Consider the following 14,650-nt stretch of genomic DNA (forward strand, 5'->3'; position numbering starts at 1 on the left):
GTCACTTACAGCGCACGAAGAGTACTGAACGGAGAAAATCAGATTTCAGTGCAAGTGGCGATGCACTATGAGGAGGGCTTGCGCCAACACGGTGTCATTTTTGGATGCCCCACGAGTTTCTAGTCCCACATTCCACAGACGGGGGTTGTGCAGCGAAAGCTGGGGTCATTGATCCAAATTCGCACGATCCTGCGGGACAGGATGCGGCTGCTATCATCGTCATCATTATGTGGGGATAGAGGCTGGTAATGTGACGACGAGGTGATAGAGAGCGTTGAAGTTTTGACCCTGATTTATAACAATGGATTATCGTTCGCAGTTGGAAATTGGTTGTGGTGCTCTCCCCCCGCACCCCACTGATCTCCACACATGACGACAACATCACGAACACCAGCTGCTCAGCAAGGTCCCCCTGGAGTGCTCCGCAGCGCCTGAAAATTTCCTGATGAAATTCGCAAGTGGCCAATGTAATTTTACTCCGAGTGAGGGGTCGTTCAAAAACTTGCTGTGATTGATTTTATGCAGTACTATGGTTGCCACTGGTCGTTTTTCTTTGCTGCTGCGTGCTACGCTTGTTCTGGTGGGGTTTTCCATAATGTTGACCCCCCTAGACGTGGATGTCACCCAATAATTCAGTAACTTGATTTCGAGCTTGCTCATAACCGGATTCAGCTGGTTCGATCATGGAGGAGGAACCCCAACAGTAACCCCAACACGACATGACGGGTGTCTATGCGAAACGTCGGTTGCACTGGCCACGCGCCGACAATCCTTTTTGTCCTTCATGCCAATCTGGCATTCCCCAAAATAACACGCAATGCTTAGTACCTGTTGTTGTGTTTTGTAGTTTTGGCATGGTCATGTCCGACTTTTGCTAAGAGGTCAATATTCTAGCCCCTCCCTGCACCATCCGCTCATCATACATGGCAACTTTTAGTTTACTCAATCGACAATCTTATTTTAGCCCTCTCCTGGGCGTGGAGTTGCTGGGATGTATCCAGATCACACAACTGATCCAGGGAATGAAGGTTGAGTGCATCCTGCGAAGTACGAAGGGTGGGGACATTGGAACAACATCGGTGACTCCCTCGGCCATTAGGAAATTGCATCTATCTCCACAAACATACTGACGCCTGGCCCTGAACAGACCAAGAAGTCACCAAATCATGAGCCAAAACCTAGTTGTTTACAGGGGAGAAAGGCCTATCAAACTCAATGCCAGATAAGAAATCCATGCTACATACGCCGGCCAAGACCTTGATTCCTGCATCAGACGGGACGATGATAGAGGCATGCTAGTGCAATCCCAGGAATGAGTATGATTACACTCAAACATACCTGAGGCATATAATTAAAATCTGCGACGACGACCGCTGTTCATGGCTCTTCAAGGGAACTTATATGTTAATTTCTTCCAGAACTGTTTGCGGCTCGGAATGTTTTATCATCGGCACTCGAAATGACGGAGTCGAGGATGCATAAGTGAGATTTTATGCCTGGGTCGTGGCCATGTCAGCGTGGTTGGTTGGTTGTTAATTCGCGCGCCAAGTATGCAAGAGGAAATACATCATACTTGACTTGTGTCGAATTACCAGCAATAGCTTGTGAAGCCGGAATAGGACTCATCCCCACTGAAAGTATCCGACACGGTATACCGTTGCCAAGCCCTGATGGCCGGAAGAGATCAACACAAGAAATGGCGATACTGACAGTGCAAAGTGAGGTAGTGTGGAGCCGCCAACCAAAGTTTGAGATAAAGCCAGACAACAGGGTATCTTTTATGCAACAGAAGTGCATTTTTTGCTCGCACTGGATGCAATCTAGATGCGTTGCCAGCAAACACTGTCCATAGCAACTCCAGTGACAAATGACCAATGATAAGCTATCAAGTTAGCTAAGAATGTAGGTAACAACAAAGTCACCGAATTCTCTGAATGGACCATACGATAATATCGAGGTGGAAATGTGAGTTTCAAGGGGTTTGGAAAAATTCCCCCTAAGAGGGAATTGAATCGGTAAGACCGGAGAATCGAGGTACATCGAAGCCCTGTAGCAGCGCCCTCGAAACACGAAATGCCATGTATGTTGGTGATGGAAGGACCAATAATAGCTCATCTGTTTCCAGCGAGCCCGACTGAGCGGAACGTGGCAGGGTGGATCGGAGGGAAGGAATCCATGTATAAAACTGATTGCGAAGCAAAGCCCGGCATCGTCGCCGGTGGAGAACAGAAAAATCTCATTGATGGACGTTGCCCGCATGGGCCTAGTTACCAGATGTTGCATACAAGAAGCAAGGTAGTGTTGGGTGACTCCGCGAGGAAAAACGGCAGAGCCAGAATCGCCTCGAGACTGATTGAATGCTGGCCGAATGGAATAGGGTATAATCTAATACGCTTCAGGAGCTCACCGAGACGTACACCTTCTAGGAGCAGACACCTCCACTGCCAGCTTCTGGGAGAGTGCCTTACTTCCTGGCCAAGTTGTAGACTCTATCCACCAACGTACTTTCAATTATACGAAAGAATCGAGGCGAGGTCCAGTTTCGCCTTTCATTCCTGATATCTGTTCGCCCCCAACAAAGCTGCTTCGCCAATACCCAACAGGATGGACTCCCCAGGCAATACTGTTCCAGTCTCCGGGTCCAGGGCAGGCTTAGGCTCGTGAAACAGTCATATACCGGCCTGTGGCGAATGCGAAGGATGAAGGTTAGTGGACAGCGCAGCATGCCATTCTGATCGGTCACGAGCAAAGGGCACTTGTAGCCTCGATTCTAGCAGTTCTTTCTTGTACTACATATGAAGCAGTGCAGCGGTTGTGTACCGGGGCATCAGGTCAGAACACGTCGTTGCGGGGAGAGACTTCTTGTATTTTCATCACTGTTAATTGGACACGAATGTAAGCCCCCGAGTAATCCACGCGCATGGCCCGACACAGAAGAAATGCAGGTCATCATCGTCGTGGCATCCCAAGGCGACAAGCTCGCCAGCGATAATGAGTATTGATGTGTTAGTGCAAACTCGGGGTCAGCAGCGACTCAAACCCAGCCTATCTGCAGACGCTCGAAATAATCGGACTCCTTCGGAGTGTCCCGCCCCAGTGTTCGTTGATGAACATGGAAAATTACTTTGTGAGACCGCGGGAACAACCTAAGCCGGGCCGATCACAGCATGGGCCCCAGATTAGTCATGGAAGTGCCTTTGTGGTCTTCTGGATTTGTATTGAGGTCGCGCTACAATCGTTCTCTCTACTGCTAGGTATGGGCGACGAAAGAAACGAGTACATGGCTATTGGCAGAGGACATTGGCGTTTCCTAGAGATGGCGCTGTTTGATGATCCTACCCAATCATTGACTCGTCTTCTGCTTCGGATGGCGTTCTTCTTTACTTGTCGCCTGATGCGCCACTGGGAGCTGCAGCCACGGCTAAAGTCAGCTTCTGGCAGCAAGCCTGAGCCTCGAGGCAGTCGGTGACATCCGTGCTATTCAGTGCAACACGTTGCCTGCACTCTGCCTTTGTCTTTTAACTCCCATCTCTTGCTCCAGCCCATTCCAGTAGAAGAGCATATCCTCGCGTCTTCCATTTGGGGCCTCAAGAAAAGCTAAGAATGCCATTCGCTGATCAGGCTAACGGGGAGCCTCCCACCGAGTTCGTCTACACGCTGGAACCAAAGGCTCTCGCAGAATATGCGTTGAGCGTCCGAAGTTCTGATCCATCAGTCCCAGAAGGGGAGACGTTTCAATGTATCGCTGAGCTGCCACCGATTTTTGGACGCAAGAACGTGGTCTTCAGCATAACCTTCTCTGATGGCGCGCGCTGGGCGCTTCGGATACCCTACCCTCCCTATTCTGAGCTAATACAGGATAGGATGAGGGCAGACATCGCTACTACGCGTTTCATTCAAGCTCGAACAGATGTCCCGATTCCAAAAATTCACGCCGCTCTGCCAACTGTGGACAGTCCAATTGGTGTGCCGTTCATATTAATGGATTGGGCCCGGGGAGTCTGTCTCGAAGACGTTTGGTATGACAGGAAATGGAGAACTGAGTAGGTTTATTCCTCACACATAACGAAAATCCCCATACTCAACACATTCTCAGACCAAGGACGAGAGGCGTTATAGAATCCCTGGCTCCCCATATGGCAGCCCTAAACGCGCTCGAGTTCCCCTCGATCGGGACTTTGATACCTCAAAACACCGATCCTGATTCGACTACTTGGTCCGTTGGACCATTCATCGATGATCGCAATGAGATGGTTCCCAACTCGGCCAATCTCAATAAATGTGGTCCTTATAACTCGGTGCATGCATACTACGTAGAAACAATTGAAAACGCCGCTCGAAGGTTGCAATCACGACATGGTCGCGCCCAACTTGCGCTACTTCGCATGCTTAGCTCCACTCTCCCATCGTTCGAGTTTGACGGTCCGCCGTTCGTACTAAACCACCCGGATCTTTGCGCAAAGAACGTATTCGTTGACCCTGCAACCGGTGTGATAACGGCGCTGATTGATTGGGATGGAGTGAACACAGGCCCACGACAAAGTGGTTGTGCGCGGTATCCTTCATGGATGACTAAAGACATGAATCCTTTCAGATATACCTGGAAAGCTACGTACGGCGATTTCTTGAAAGAGGTATGCTGCAAGTCATGGTCACTGGGTGTGTTAATTCAAACCCGTTCTCCTCTACAGCCTGTTCAGAGCGTCATTCAAACCCGTGCTCCATCTCCTGTGCCACCAGAAGATGTTCCGCAGCCCGGTCCTAGCAGGGAACCGACGGCCGCTGGAGCGACAAACGAAGAGCCGGATCGTGATCCCTTCACATTTGACTGGAACGAATCATTGTCTAGCAGCGACGCCTGTGAGTACATATCCTCAACTAGCGCCAATGATGTCTTTACTGATCCCCATCCTTCAAGCCTCATGGTTCGACGGTGGAGACGATGCTTCATCCTCAAAATCTTCCATCGAGATCATCCGTACGGAAGAGTCACCAACCGAGCTCGGCCTGCTAAGAAAAACGTATCTTGCTTTCATGAAACTTATGTACCCCTCCCTTGCATCTCTCACGGAGCGTTCGCACATATCCGAAGCTATCGAACGAGCGATTTTCGATCCTGAATCGCGACCTATGATAATTAGCAAATTGTTCGAAGAACTCGTAGGCCCAGGCAGTGCGTGGTGGATTGCGAGGACAGTGAGGAAAGGGCTGTGGAATGGAACGTGGCTTTCGAATGGGTGGGTTGGGCCTGTCGCTGGGGGTGCGCCGCCTACGGAGGTGCTCAGTGGCGGCGAGGTGGAAGAAGCCGACGACTAAACTATTCCGTCCAGTGAAGGAGTCTTTTCAGATATCTGGAGTCAAGTTTTGTAGCACATGGTTCCCTTGTCACATTGCACATCCTTTTTAGCTCAAAAACGTACATTCTTGGCTTCGCGCGACTTGATCTAGCAAAAAAAGTTGTACACTACATTTCCATCCTGCACAAGCACTTTTCAAGGTCTCTTGCGCTCACAAAACATTGATGGTACTGTTCGGGAATCCACCTCGCAATCATCTGTGCGTAGGTTGTTCGAGTCTCCACAGATGTGAGTTATTATAAATTCTGATCGGTGCAGCAGGAGGAAAGAGAGGTAAGTGAGCGAGTTGGTCCATAGCTGCGGGTGGCATACAAGCAGCGTGTGTGCTCAGGTATATGCGTGACTCAAAAGGGGTGTAGTGAATGCGGATCATTCACCCCATCGGTGTCGTAGCACTGCTCGCAACCGGCTTCGCTCAACTCGATGTGTAATCCCCCCCAAAACATGCACCACGCGCTGCGCAGTTGACTTATTCACGCGGAATGTCCCCACTCTTAGCTTTCCGGTTACAGCTGGCAGTTGGACGCACTGGGAACCGACACCACCAGTGGTCACGATTACACCATCAAATCACGGCTATGCCATCCGTATAGCTACTCGAGCGCATGAATGCTGCTGATATCGGAGAAACGATAATAGATGGGGATTCGTATCACCCCCAAGTGCAGTATAGTTATGCACGGATTTGTCAATCGCGTCCCCTGATTGACGTTCCAAAATGCCCCATTCAGCAATCCTCCTTTGGGTCCAGACTTGTCACATACTTCATATTTCACAAGTTTGCTGAGCCATCCTGGTTACCCGCCAAGTGTTCCTGCACTCCATGGTGAAGAAAGGATCTGCAGGGATGAGGTACGTGTGAAACGAGTCCCCCACGGCGAGGTGTTCGTCTTCTAGATTTGGGGAGGTATAGGGACTCAAAATCATCCCTTGGCAGTTCGAGTTCGTTCATAGGAGGGACGGTTGACTAGACTGATAAAATATGGGCAGAAGTGAGTGAATGAAACAGCGTCATTCTAATCTATGCAACAATCAGCATGTTGGCGAATACCGGAGGTGGAAGGAAGCAAAGGTTTGGGCATACTAGTAAGAGCGACAGTGTGGTGCGAGATTGACGGCAGTGAAAGTTGACCGAAGGGCCTGTCCATTCTACGGAATGTTCAATGTGCAGAGGCGGTTGATAGCTTCCACAGGAGAGCGGAGGTGCAGGCGAACAAATCTGACGTACAGGTGGGAAATTTGCGGGTGGACAGTGAGACTCTGAAGTACGAATGTCGCCTGAGTGGAAAAGATAAAGGATTGGGGGTCTTTACTAAAGCTACACGGCAAAGTGACAGAGTCGGGTATCATGCAGTTACGGATCCATGGTCGTATAGAATGCCTTAACAAGCTAACAGGAGGAGGGTCGGGATATCAAGGAACATAAGGGTGGCAAACAAGGCTAGGAGAGGACGGAGGTAAAGCGAGTCCATAAAGGCGCTTCACTGAGGACGTCTCAGTATACTGAGTACCTGGCGACAGTACGCTTGTGCAAAGCATGGATGCACAAACATGATGCAAACACAAGGCAAATTCAAGTTCTAAAGGGGTGCCATCTATTCCCAGTTGCACCCCTTATCCAGCAGTTTCAACGGTGGGCGAATGCAGTAGCTACCACAGCAGCACTGACCCCTCTGCAGGGCTACCCGATTTCCAGGCGCACATGCGCCAAAGTTTGAAGTGGAGGCTCACAGTTGGGGACCGAACTTGAAAGTTCTAGCTCGGATGGTCATCGGACTGCAACTCACAGTCCCCCGATATCAAGGTAATGCCAAACATATGAGGATAACAATACAGCCTGGATTACGGCAAGACAGGTAACTGCATAATCCCGAAAAGGAAATTCAGTGAACCATAAATGGTTCACAGGCTCGGCCAATGAAGTTGGGGCAACAGATTCAGCTGTGGGGACATTCCTTGGATCGTGTTCCCAACCGAGGCAAGTATCGCTCAAGTCGACCGCAATGCTTCAGTATCATCGTAATAAAACCACGTATCGAATGTCCAGCCAATGGGTTAACTCCGGACGACTGAAAGACCCGGATAATGCTCGAGGGCATCAGACAATCATAATCGGATCAGAAGTTAACTCTTGCCCGGCATGATTTTGGTCCATTTCATCAGGCCTTAAGTGGAATGACAAAGAAAGCAGACCTAGCTGTTGTCCTGGTCCCTCTCCCATCCGTGACACCCCGAATCTCCGGGTTTCCATCATGAGCAAAGGGTACACAGGCTTTCAGTGGTTGTTCCTTGCTGAGATTGTCCTCTGCCCAAGCATGTCATGGTACATTGAGTGGGGACCACACCACCTACCTGGGTAATAGTAAAGGAGAAGTTCGTCAGCATACCACAGAAGCACAGGCAAGGCAAACATGAAGACTAGGCCCATAGGGTCACAAGCATTGCGGTCAGAACGGTTCAGAGGATCGCATCGCATCGCTACGCCGCTTCTCTATTGGCGATGATCGGTGTTCGGACGCCATATCAGCGAAGCGGGACACTTTCTCAAAGAAGCCAGGAGAATGCCGGAGACAAGTGTTGAAGTCACAACGAAATGACCCCTCAGCCCACATAAATAGCGAAGAACGGAAAGCTAGATCACAAAACACTAGCGGATTGTTATCCTAACCACCTCGTCCTGAGGCTCAGTCGCTCTTTTGAACACAATTGGCCTGTCAGTTCCTTTCTTATGCCTATGTCCCGGCCCGTCCTCCAAAACCTCACCAGAAAAAATCAGGTCTAAAAAATGGTGGCTCATCTTCAAAAGAGCTACACAATCATAGCCGGAACGTTCACGTCCTTCATCAACACATACTCGTTCAATGATCCAGGGTGTTTCGGTACACCGTCTATCAGTCTAGTGGGTCAGAGTGCCTATGCACAAGCAGGCTGGGTGGAATTACATCCAAACAATGCATCCATTCTTTTGTGAGTACCCAGACTTTTCACTTTTCGCCTTTTCTCGCAGGTCGTAATCATGCTCCCAGTTCGGCAATACATACGGAGCCTGGCTACGTCGCATCCTATTTAATCGATAGTAATGGCCTCTTAAAACAATTCAGCAACACTTCATCGTCGGGTAATGATCCACCTCATCTTCTTGTTATGCAAACCGGAAGGGAAGTCGTAGTGCCCAATGTAAGTCCGGCTCGGTATTTCACAAGGACACGTTCCTGAAAAGACTAAAGTACGGTAGCGGAAATGTTCAATCACACTATCTGGCCGAGGATGAGCTTACTTTTATTGGTTCGAGTAATGTTGTGACGTTGCAAGGATCAGGTCCGAACCCAACTCGTCAAGGGGCACCCCATCCACACCAAGTGATTCGTTCTTCCCTTTTAACATCTCCTCTGGGACTTACATAATGGATGGTAGGCCGTCAAGTACGAGAACGAAGTCCTCGTCCCTGATCTTGGTTCGGACAAAGTCTGGCGGCTCACTAAATCTGGGACAAATTGGCTAATTTCCGGTTTCATTCAACAACCATTTGGTACAGGACCAAGGCATATAGTTCCTTTCGGTTCGTCCCCCATCCCACCGGCCACCGTCCCATTCGGGCTCTCGGTATTAACATCGAGATGGATCTTTCCGCTGTAGGCGACAACCTTTACACATTGCACGAACTCTCCAGTACTCTAACGGCACAAACCATTCCTCCCCTCGGTTCCTCCACACCTCCGCAACTTCTCGCGAACTTGTCGACCTTACCAACTGACATTCCCGCGAACAGTACCTATGGTGCTGCGGAACTAGAGCTTACACCGGTTTCAGAATCCTTCCCAAAGAGGTACCTTCTCGCTTCGAATAGAAACGTCTCGCCTTCTCCAAGCGCTATCGATCCCCGAGGAGACACGATCGGTATTTTCGAGGTCGAGCCAGACCTTCGTCTGGTGAAACAAGTGTATACCGGTTTACAGCAGATACGCGGTATGAAAATCGGGGGCGACAAAGGTCAGTATGTCATCGCTGCTGGTTTGGTAAGTTTGTGAAATTGTATCCAATCAATATTTACTATCGTCACTGACACAATATGTAGACGGGAGGAGGCGTCGCAGTATTCGAACGAGTGGAAGGAGGCACTAATCTGAAACTGCTGGCACGGTACACAACACCTGGTTCGTCCGAAAGTGTTGTCAGTTTCGTATGGCTTTAGTAGACTATGTACTGCATACATGTGGTTTCTTTGAGATCCAGGCAGGGCATACATCTCTACCCGCGAAATGGCGTACTCATACATACTCTTCGTTTTGTTTTGAACGTACTTAACACTCTGAAATCCGGGACCAAGGGGATATTTATATTTGGCTGACACTTCTGCGTATGCTTAAGTTACGCATGCCTTTGCACTCATTCGTTTCATGATTCATTGCCACAACGATTCTGACAGCACACAGACTGCGCAGCAGTGCACCACTGACGATCTGACGCGGGACCAGAATGGTAATTCCTTTGGACACGTTCCCATGATCCTGCATGAGCATGGACAGAGAACTACAGATATCTCTCCTCGGTCACCCAGAGCAGCCTCCTGTGAATGTGAACTTCGAGATCACTGGAGTCATCTCCGTGATCGGTGATCGATTCTTCACAGCAGTAACTGGATCCTTTGGTCCTCCTGTATATCCCATTGTAGTACCTCGCGCAAGTATTCTTCTGAAGGGCATTACAGTCCCGCACTGAAAAAAGCCAGATATCTCCACAGATATCTCCAGACTATTTCAAGAGCCTCTGCTTCTGTTCCCTCCTGAAATACTAAACGATCCAGTTTGCGCTGTTTGCTGAAACCGTGTCTCACACCAAATACAAGAGGACCGCCGCGAGTATGTCACCCAAAGGTCAAAAGCGCGAAGGGGAGCATCGGTGACGCTCCCGCCAACGTGAGCAAGATTCGCGTGGCGGACGAAGCTTCCGAATCGTCGAAGCGGGAGTTGGAGAATATCGAGGGCACGGAGGGCGAGCTAGGGCGAGTGGAGCCACACCTTGCAGAGGAGTGGCCGCCCTCCCAACCGTTGGGGAAGACGTCATATTCCGGCGCCTCCATAAAAAACATCCGAACCCAGACCCCGGAAACTCCTTTGTGCATGGCGAAGATATTTGGCCAGTAGCGCAAGTGGGGGCATAACTCCGTCGGGAGGTGTTGTCAAAGGAGGTTGTGTTGTCAAGTGGGAAAGGATTCTAGCCTTGCTGAGATCAGAGCGGTTTGTTTCGGTGCTTGTTCGCCTGTGCAACGATTTATTAATTGGCTTCTTTAACTAGGACCCGAAATCCGGGGTGGGAGCCGAACTCTTGAAATCTGTTAAAGTGAGTTGGTTCGCCTTTTTCCCCCGGAAAATCAAGGCTGTGTGCTCGATCCCGAGGCTGTCAACGAGAAATTTAGCATTCGGGTGTTCGGGTGTTCCTCTACTTCGATGAGGTCCATTCTCTCGCGGGCCCGTGGATACCACACCGAAGCCGTTACGCCAGGATGTTGTCGTGCCTTGAAGACTTGAGGACTAGGGAGATTCCTGTTTTCACCATCGAGCTTTCCGTTTCGAGAAGCTTGCTCCAGCTCCGGGCCCCAGAAGATCCGCTTGCATGACAAGTAAGGACTCCTTCCTTCAGGCACCTATTATGGAGCCGCCATTCGATAGTTCCTGTGATTAAGGGTTTCGGCAGTCTGTCATCTGCAGAAGTTCTCTCCTGCTGTGGACGCCCGCTGTATGAATCCCTCTCTGCAAAACCGTTTCATGAACACTAACTGACGGATTAGATGGCGGACCATGTATGATGCTTGCTTTCAAGCAGAATGACAAGCTTCATAACAACATATCCGCCAAGAGGCTCATGAATTTGGCATATGCAAAGCTCGCGGGTCTAGAAGGTGTCACTTGGAAACTTCGAGAAATACGCCCAAGAAGCAAAGCTAGCTGTCATCGACATGCGGCTACAACTTGATTACCAACCAGCATGCTAAGTAGCGGCAACTGCGTTGGCCCAAATGGTAGCGTCGCATATGCGCACAGTAACCTCTATTCTAATGCATCGCGATTACATGCAGTTTGGATACCCTTCGGAACCATGGCTTGCAGAAGCTCAAGCGCAAGAGATGAGAAGTTTGCAGGCGCTCCAACCCGATTTTATCTTCAAAACGCTGGAACAACGGCATAACCAACATTGGAGAGGCGAGGCCATAGCACATATTATGATTATGCGGGCATATTATGACCATGTCGTTGGAAAGTCCCAGGCTTCCACCCTATATGAGCGATGACAGATTTTTATCAAGTTCAGTCAAGGCTGCCGTTTGATTGACTTCATCAAGTGTGTCTATTTCTCGGCGGATGCGGTTGCGGGGACATCCTTGCTAGCCTGCCCATTACTGGCGTGATCATCAAGCTCTGCGAGCAATTTGATAACGACCGAATTCGATTCACAGTACTTCGCTAGGCTTGCATAGTGAGGACATCGTGATCTACCGCAGCAGGGCTGCCGTAGTGAGAGTGATAAGCGATTGCGCCGCTTTCAGTGACCCGGCCTGGACAGCCAAGCATCGACCAATCTTGCTAAAATCCAAGGGAGGCCCAGCTGGGGCCTGCTTCAGAGGGAAAATGTGACAGCGATGTTCAACCATCGTACAGCGAAAAACACCGCAACTTAGCAACTTCGACCTATCTTTCTTCTCTGGCGGTGTGATCAACTCTCATAATGGAGTTAGGAGTATTGCCGACGGAGCCTATTCAGCGAGAAAAGAAAAGAGGACGAAAAAAAGTTATCCCTAGCTCTCCGACCGGTAGAACCTCTTCACGGTTGACCACGATCAAAGAACAGTTGAAATAGGACGCGCATGCGATGGCTAGCATTTTGAATTTGGTTGTCTCCAGCTGATAGCCCGAAGATCGCGCCCATATCCTGCTTTTTTGTCATAAGCGCCAGAGCCTTCCGATCTGACCGACATGATTCTCTGAACCTCAGCACGGTACCGGCATGCGTCCAAGCAGATAAGGGCCTGGCGTGAATCTCGTCTCTCTGTAGTTTCTTTTCTCTCTCTCTCTTTCTCTTAACGTCATGGCACCTTGTTGTATGACATTAATCTGTGGATCTCAAGATATTGATGACAGTGTGGTTCCAATACGAAGAGTATCGGGTCCTGCAAGGTTAGGATCGCGAGAGCCCTAATCTGACATCAAGGGACAGTCGTCCTTGCGAAGTGTTGCGCGCGGAGTTACATAGGTGATCGGACTTGAGTTTATCCCTCTCGAAGCATGTGACCCTCTGTGCCGCGCGCGCGCGCGTCCATGAGCGAAGGCAAGAGTCTGCACGGGCCGCATATATATACACACAATAAATAATCTTGCAATCGGTCCCTGTAGGTACATCGTCAGATACCTCGCTAAACATGCACGCGTGTGGCACACCAAAGATGGATCCTGCGTGACACACAGGAACTGGCATAAAAACGTACAAACACACATGTGAAAATACGAATTACCACCCAAAAAAATACATCAGAAGGAAAGATGCAATAGTTTGGTCAACGAAAGAGACGTGATGCAACGAATGAGTTGATTATAGCAACTGCAAATGAGGGAGTTAAGGAGATGACGACGGGGGAACTTAATGGGAGAATAACAAGGACATTAAAATGAGCAAGCCCCTAGGGAACGGGCTCAGTCGGTCAAGGGGGGATCAGCGAAGCACTGCAGGGAGGAATTGGACGCAGTTGAACTTGGCGCAGTTCCGCCACCGGAACCAACTCCAATGAAAAAGGACCTCTCTATCGGCACTAAGTACCTCGATAATCTTCTGCACTCAAGATAATCCCCACTCCCCCCCCCATTCCCTCAGGAAGCCCGAAAGACTTGTGGTGGACTCGAAAAAGCACGACAACTGAGAAAATCACATTCACATTCCAAAACTCAACAAGGTGGGGGGGGGCCGGGAGAGCCGAAAAAGAAGCTCAAGCACGATTAGGAAGCGCGTGATTTTTGCCACCATCAAGTGGCACAAAAAAAGGAAAACTTGATTTGAACGTGAATTGGTTCTAGACGCGACGGGAGCTGATATGCATTGCAAAAGAAAGAAGGAAAAAAAACCTGGAACCTTGGAAATAAATATCACGTGTGACTCGTATCAAACCCCTACCCTAAGGTCGATCCCTTTTTGGAGGGAAGGGGGGGGGAAGAAATGGACATGGAAATAGAAAGGTCCAAATGTTCTTTCACATGGAACATGTTGGGGTTGGACACGTGGGAATTAGGAAGGAGAGACCCGGTACCAAGTCGTTCAACTGCGCGAATCGGCTTCCAGCGGGAAGGGAGCGATCCACAGGGGCAGAGGATCATGATGATGAAGGTAGTGACGGTGACGACGAGACGGAAAGAGAAAAGGAACTAGGCGAAATGAAGGGGGATAAGAGATCAATAATGACGGCATATGGACTCGTCAATGTCATAGATACCAACATCTCACATCTCATATCCTAGGACTGGGTAACGCCGTTAAGGGGAAGGGGCAATGATCATGTTGATAGGCGCGAATCGGGGAGGAGTTGCGCTAAACGAGCATAGAGAAAGAAGAAAAAAAAAAGCTAGCTACCCACGGTGATATCGATTACCAAAACTGATACCCACGCGTCACAATCGAAACAACTCACCCCCTTTTACCATCTACAACGAAGAACCCCCCCCCCTCCTTCACTATCCCGCGGGAGTGATGTCATGCCCTCCCAGTCTCCAACCAGCACAGGTGAAGACTACTCATGGAGGGAAGAGCCCAAACCAGTTTTGGTAGAGCAAAGTCCCAGCCGCTGAACAAGCACAACTTGCATCCCCATGCCAACCCCTCGTTTCATCACACCACACTAGTTCCTCCGAGATAAGAAGGACGGGGGGGGGCAGCGGCGGCGACGACGGAAAAGGAGAAATCCATTCAGCGCATTGAACGATTATAGCATGTGTGTATATGTCGAAGGGCGGCTGTGCAATAGCGAGTTCCGTTCAATATCGTCGAACCGCTGGGTGAGATGATAGTTGCGGCGTCCCCCCACGCGATAGGCAAAAAAAGAAGCCCGTCAGTGTCAATTGGAAACGGCGGAAAGGAATCGCAGCATAAGGTAACGTCCGTCGTTGAATCTAGGCAGGCGTTGAATGTTGAGTTAGTTCAGCTCCACCATCCACAGGGTATCCAAAGAAGTATCCCTACCGAAGCCAAGGCGGGAGATGTCTAAACGAAGGGGGAGGGGAATGGATGTTCATTCCGACCACACGGTGATGATG

General features: G+C 49.8%; 3 protein-coding genes across 3 annotated transcripts; all 3 read left to right on the forward strand.

The window, feature by feature from the left end:
• The first annotated feature begins 1,569 nt into the window (after nt 1-1,569).
• Nucleotides 1,570-2,751, forward strand: EI90DRAFT_3073697 (uncharacterized protein). The gene has a single exon (XM_039061461.1). It carries the CDS (start codon nt 2,074-2,076, stop codon nt 2,557-2,559), a length of 486 nt encoding a protein of 161 aa, XP_038912188.1. The 5' UTR covers nt 1,570-2,073; the 3' UTR covers nt 2,560-2,751.
• An 852-nt stretch (nt 2,752-3,603) lies between these two features.
• On the forward strand, nt 3,604-5,316 carry EI90DRAFT_3019231 (uncharacterized protein; the record flags this gene model as incomplete). Its single annotated transcript, XM_039057323.1, has 4 exons — nt 3,604-4,043; nt 4,097-4,634; nt 4,692-4,860; nt 4,919-5,316. The coding sequence occupies 4 exons, from the start codon at nt 3,604-3,606 to the stop codon at nt 5,314-5,316; spliced, it is 1,545 nt and encodes a 514-aa protein (XP_038912189.1).
• Nucleotides 5,317-8,142: 2,826 nt separating this feature from the next.
• Nucleotides 8,143-9,549, forward strand: EI90DRAFT_2932740 (Lactonase, 7-bladed beta-propeller-domain-containing protein; the record flags this gene model as incomplete). The annotated part of the gene is made up of 6 exons (XM_039055077.1): nt 8,143-8,324; nt 8,384-8,534; nt 8,585-8,716; nt 8,772-8,916; nt 8,994-9,373; nt 9,433-9,549. The coding sequence occupies 6 exons, from the start codon at nt 8,143-8,145 to the stop codon at nt 9,547-9,549; spliced, it is 1,107 nt and encodes a 368-aa protein (XP_038912190.1).
• Nucleotides 9,550-14,650: the final 5,101 nt, after the last annotated feature.

Source organism: Cantharellus anzutake, assembly GCF_015039405.1.
Source record: "Cantharellus anzutake strain C23 chromosome Unknown EI90scaffold_54, whole genome shotgun sequence".
Taxonomy (NCBI): Eukaryota; Fungi; Basidiomycota; class Agaricomycetes; order Cantharellales; family Hydnaceae; genus Cantharellus; species Cantharellus anzutake.

Coding starts and splice junctions, on each gene's coding strand:
- EI90DRAFT_3073697 (XM_039061461.1), top strand. CDS start 2,074: ATGCCATGTATGTTGGTGATGGAAGGACCAATAATAGCTCATCTGTTT.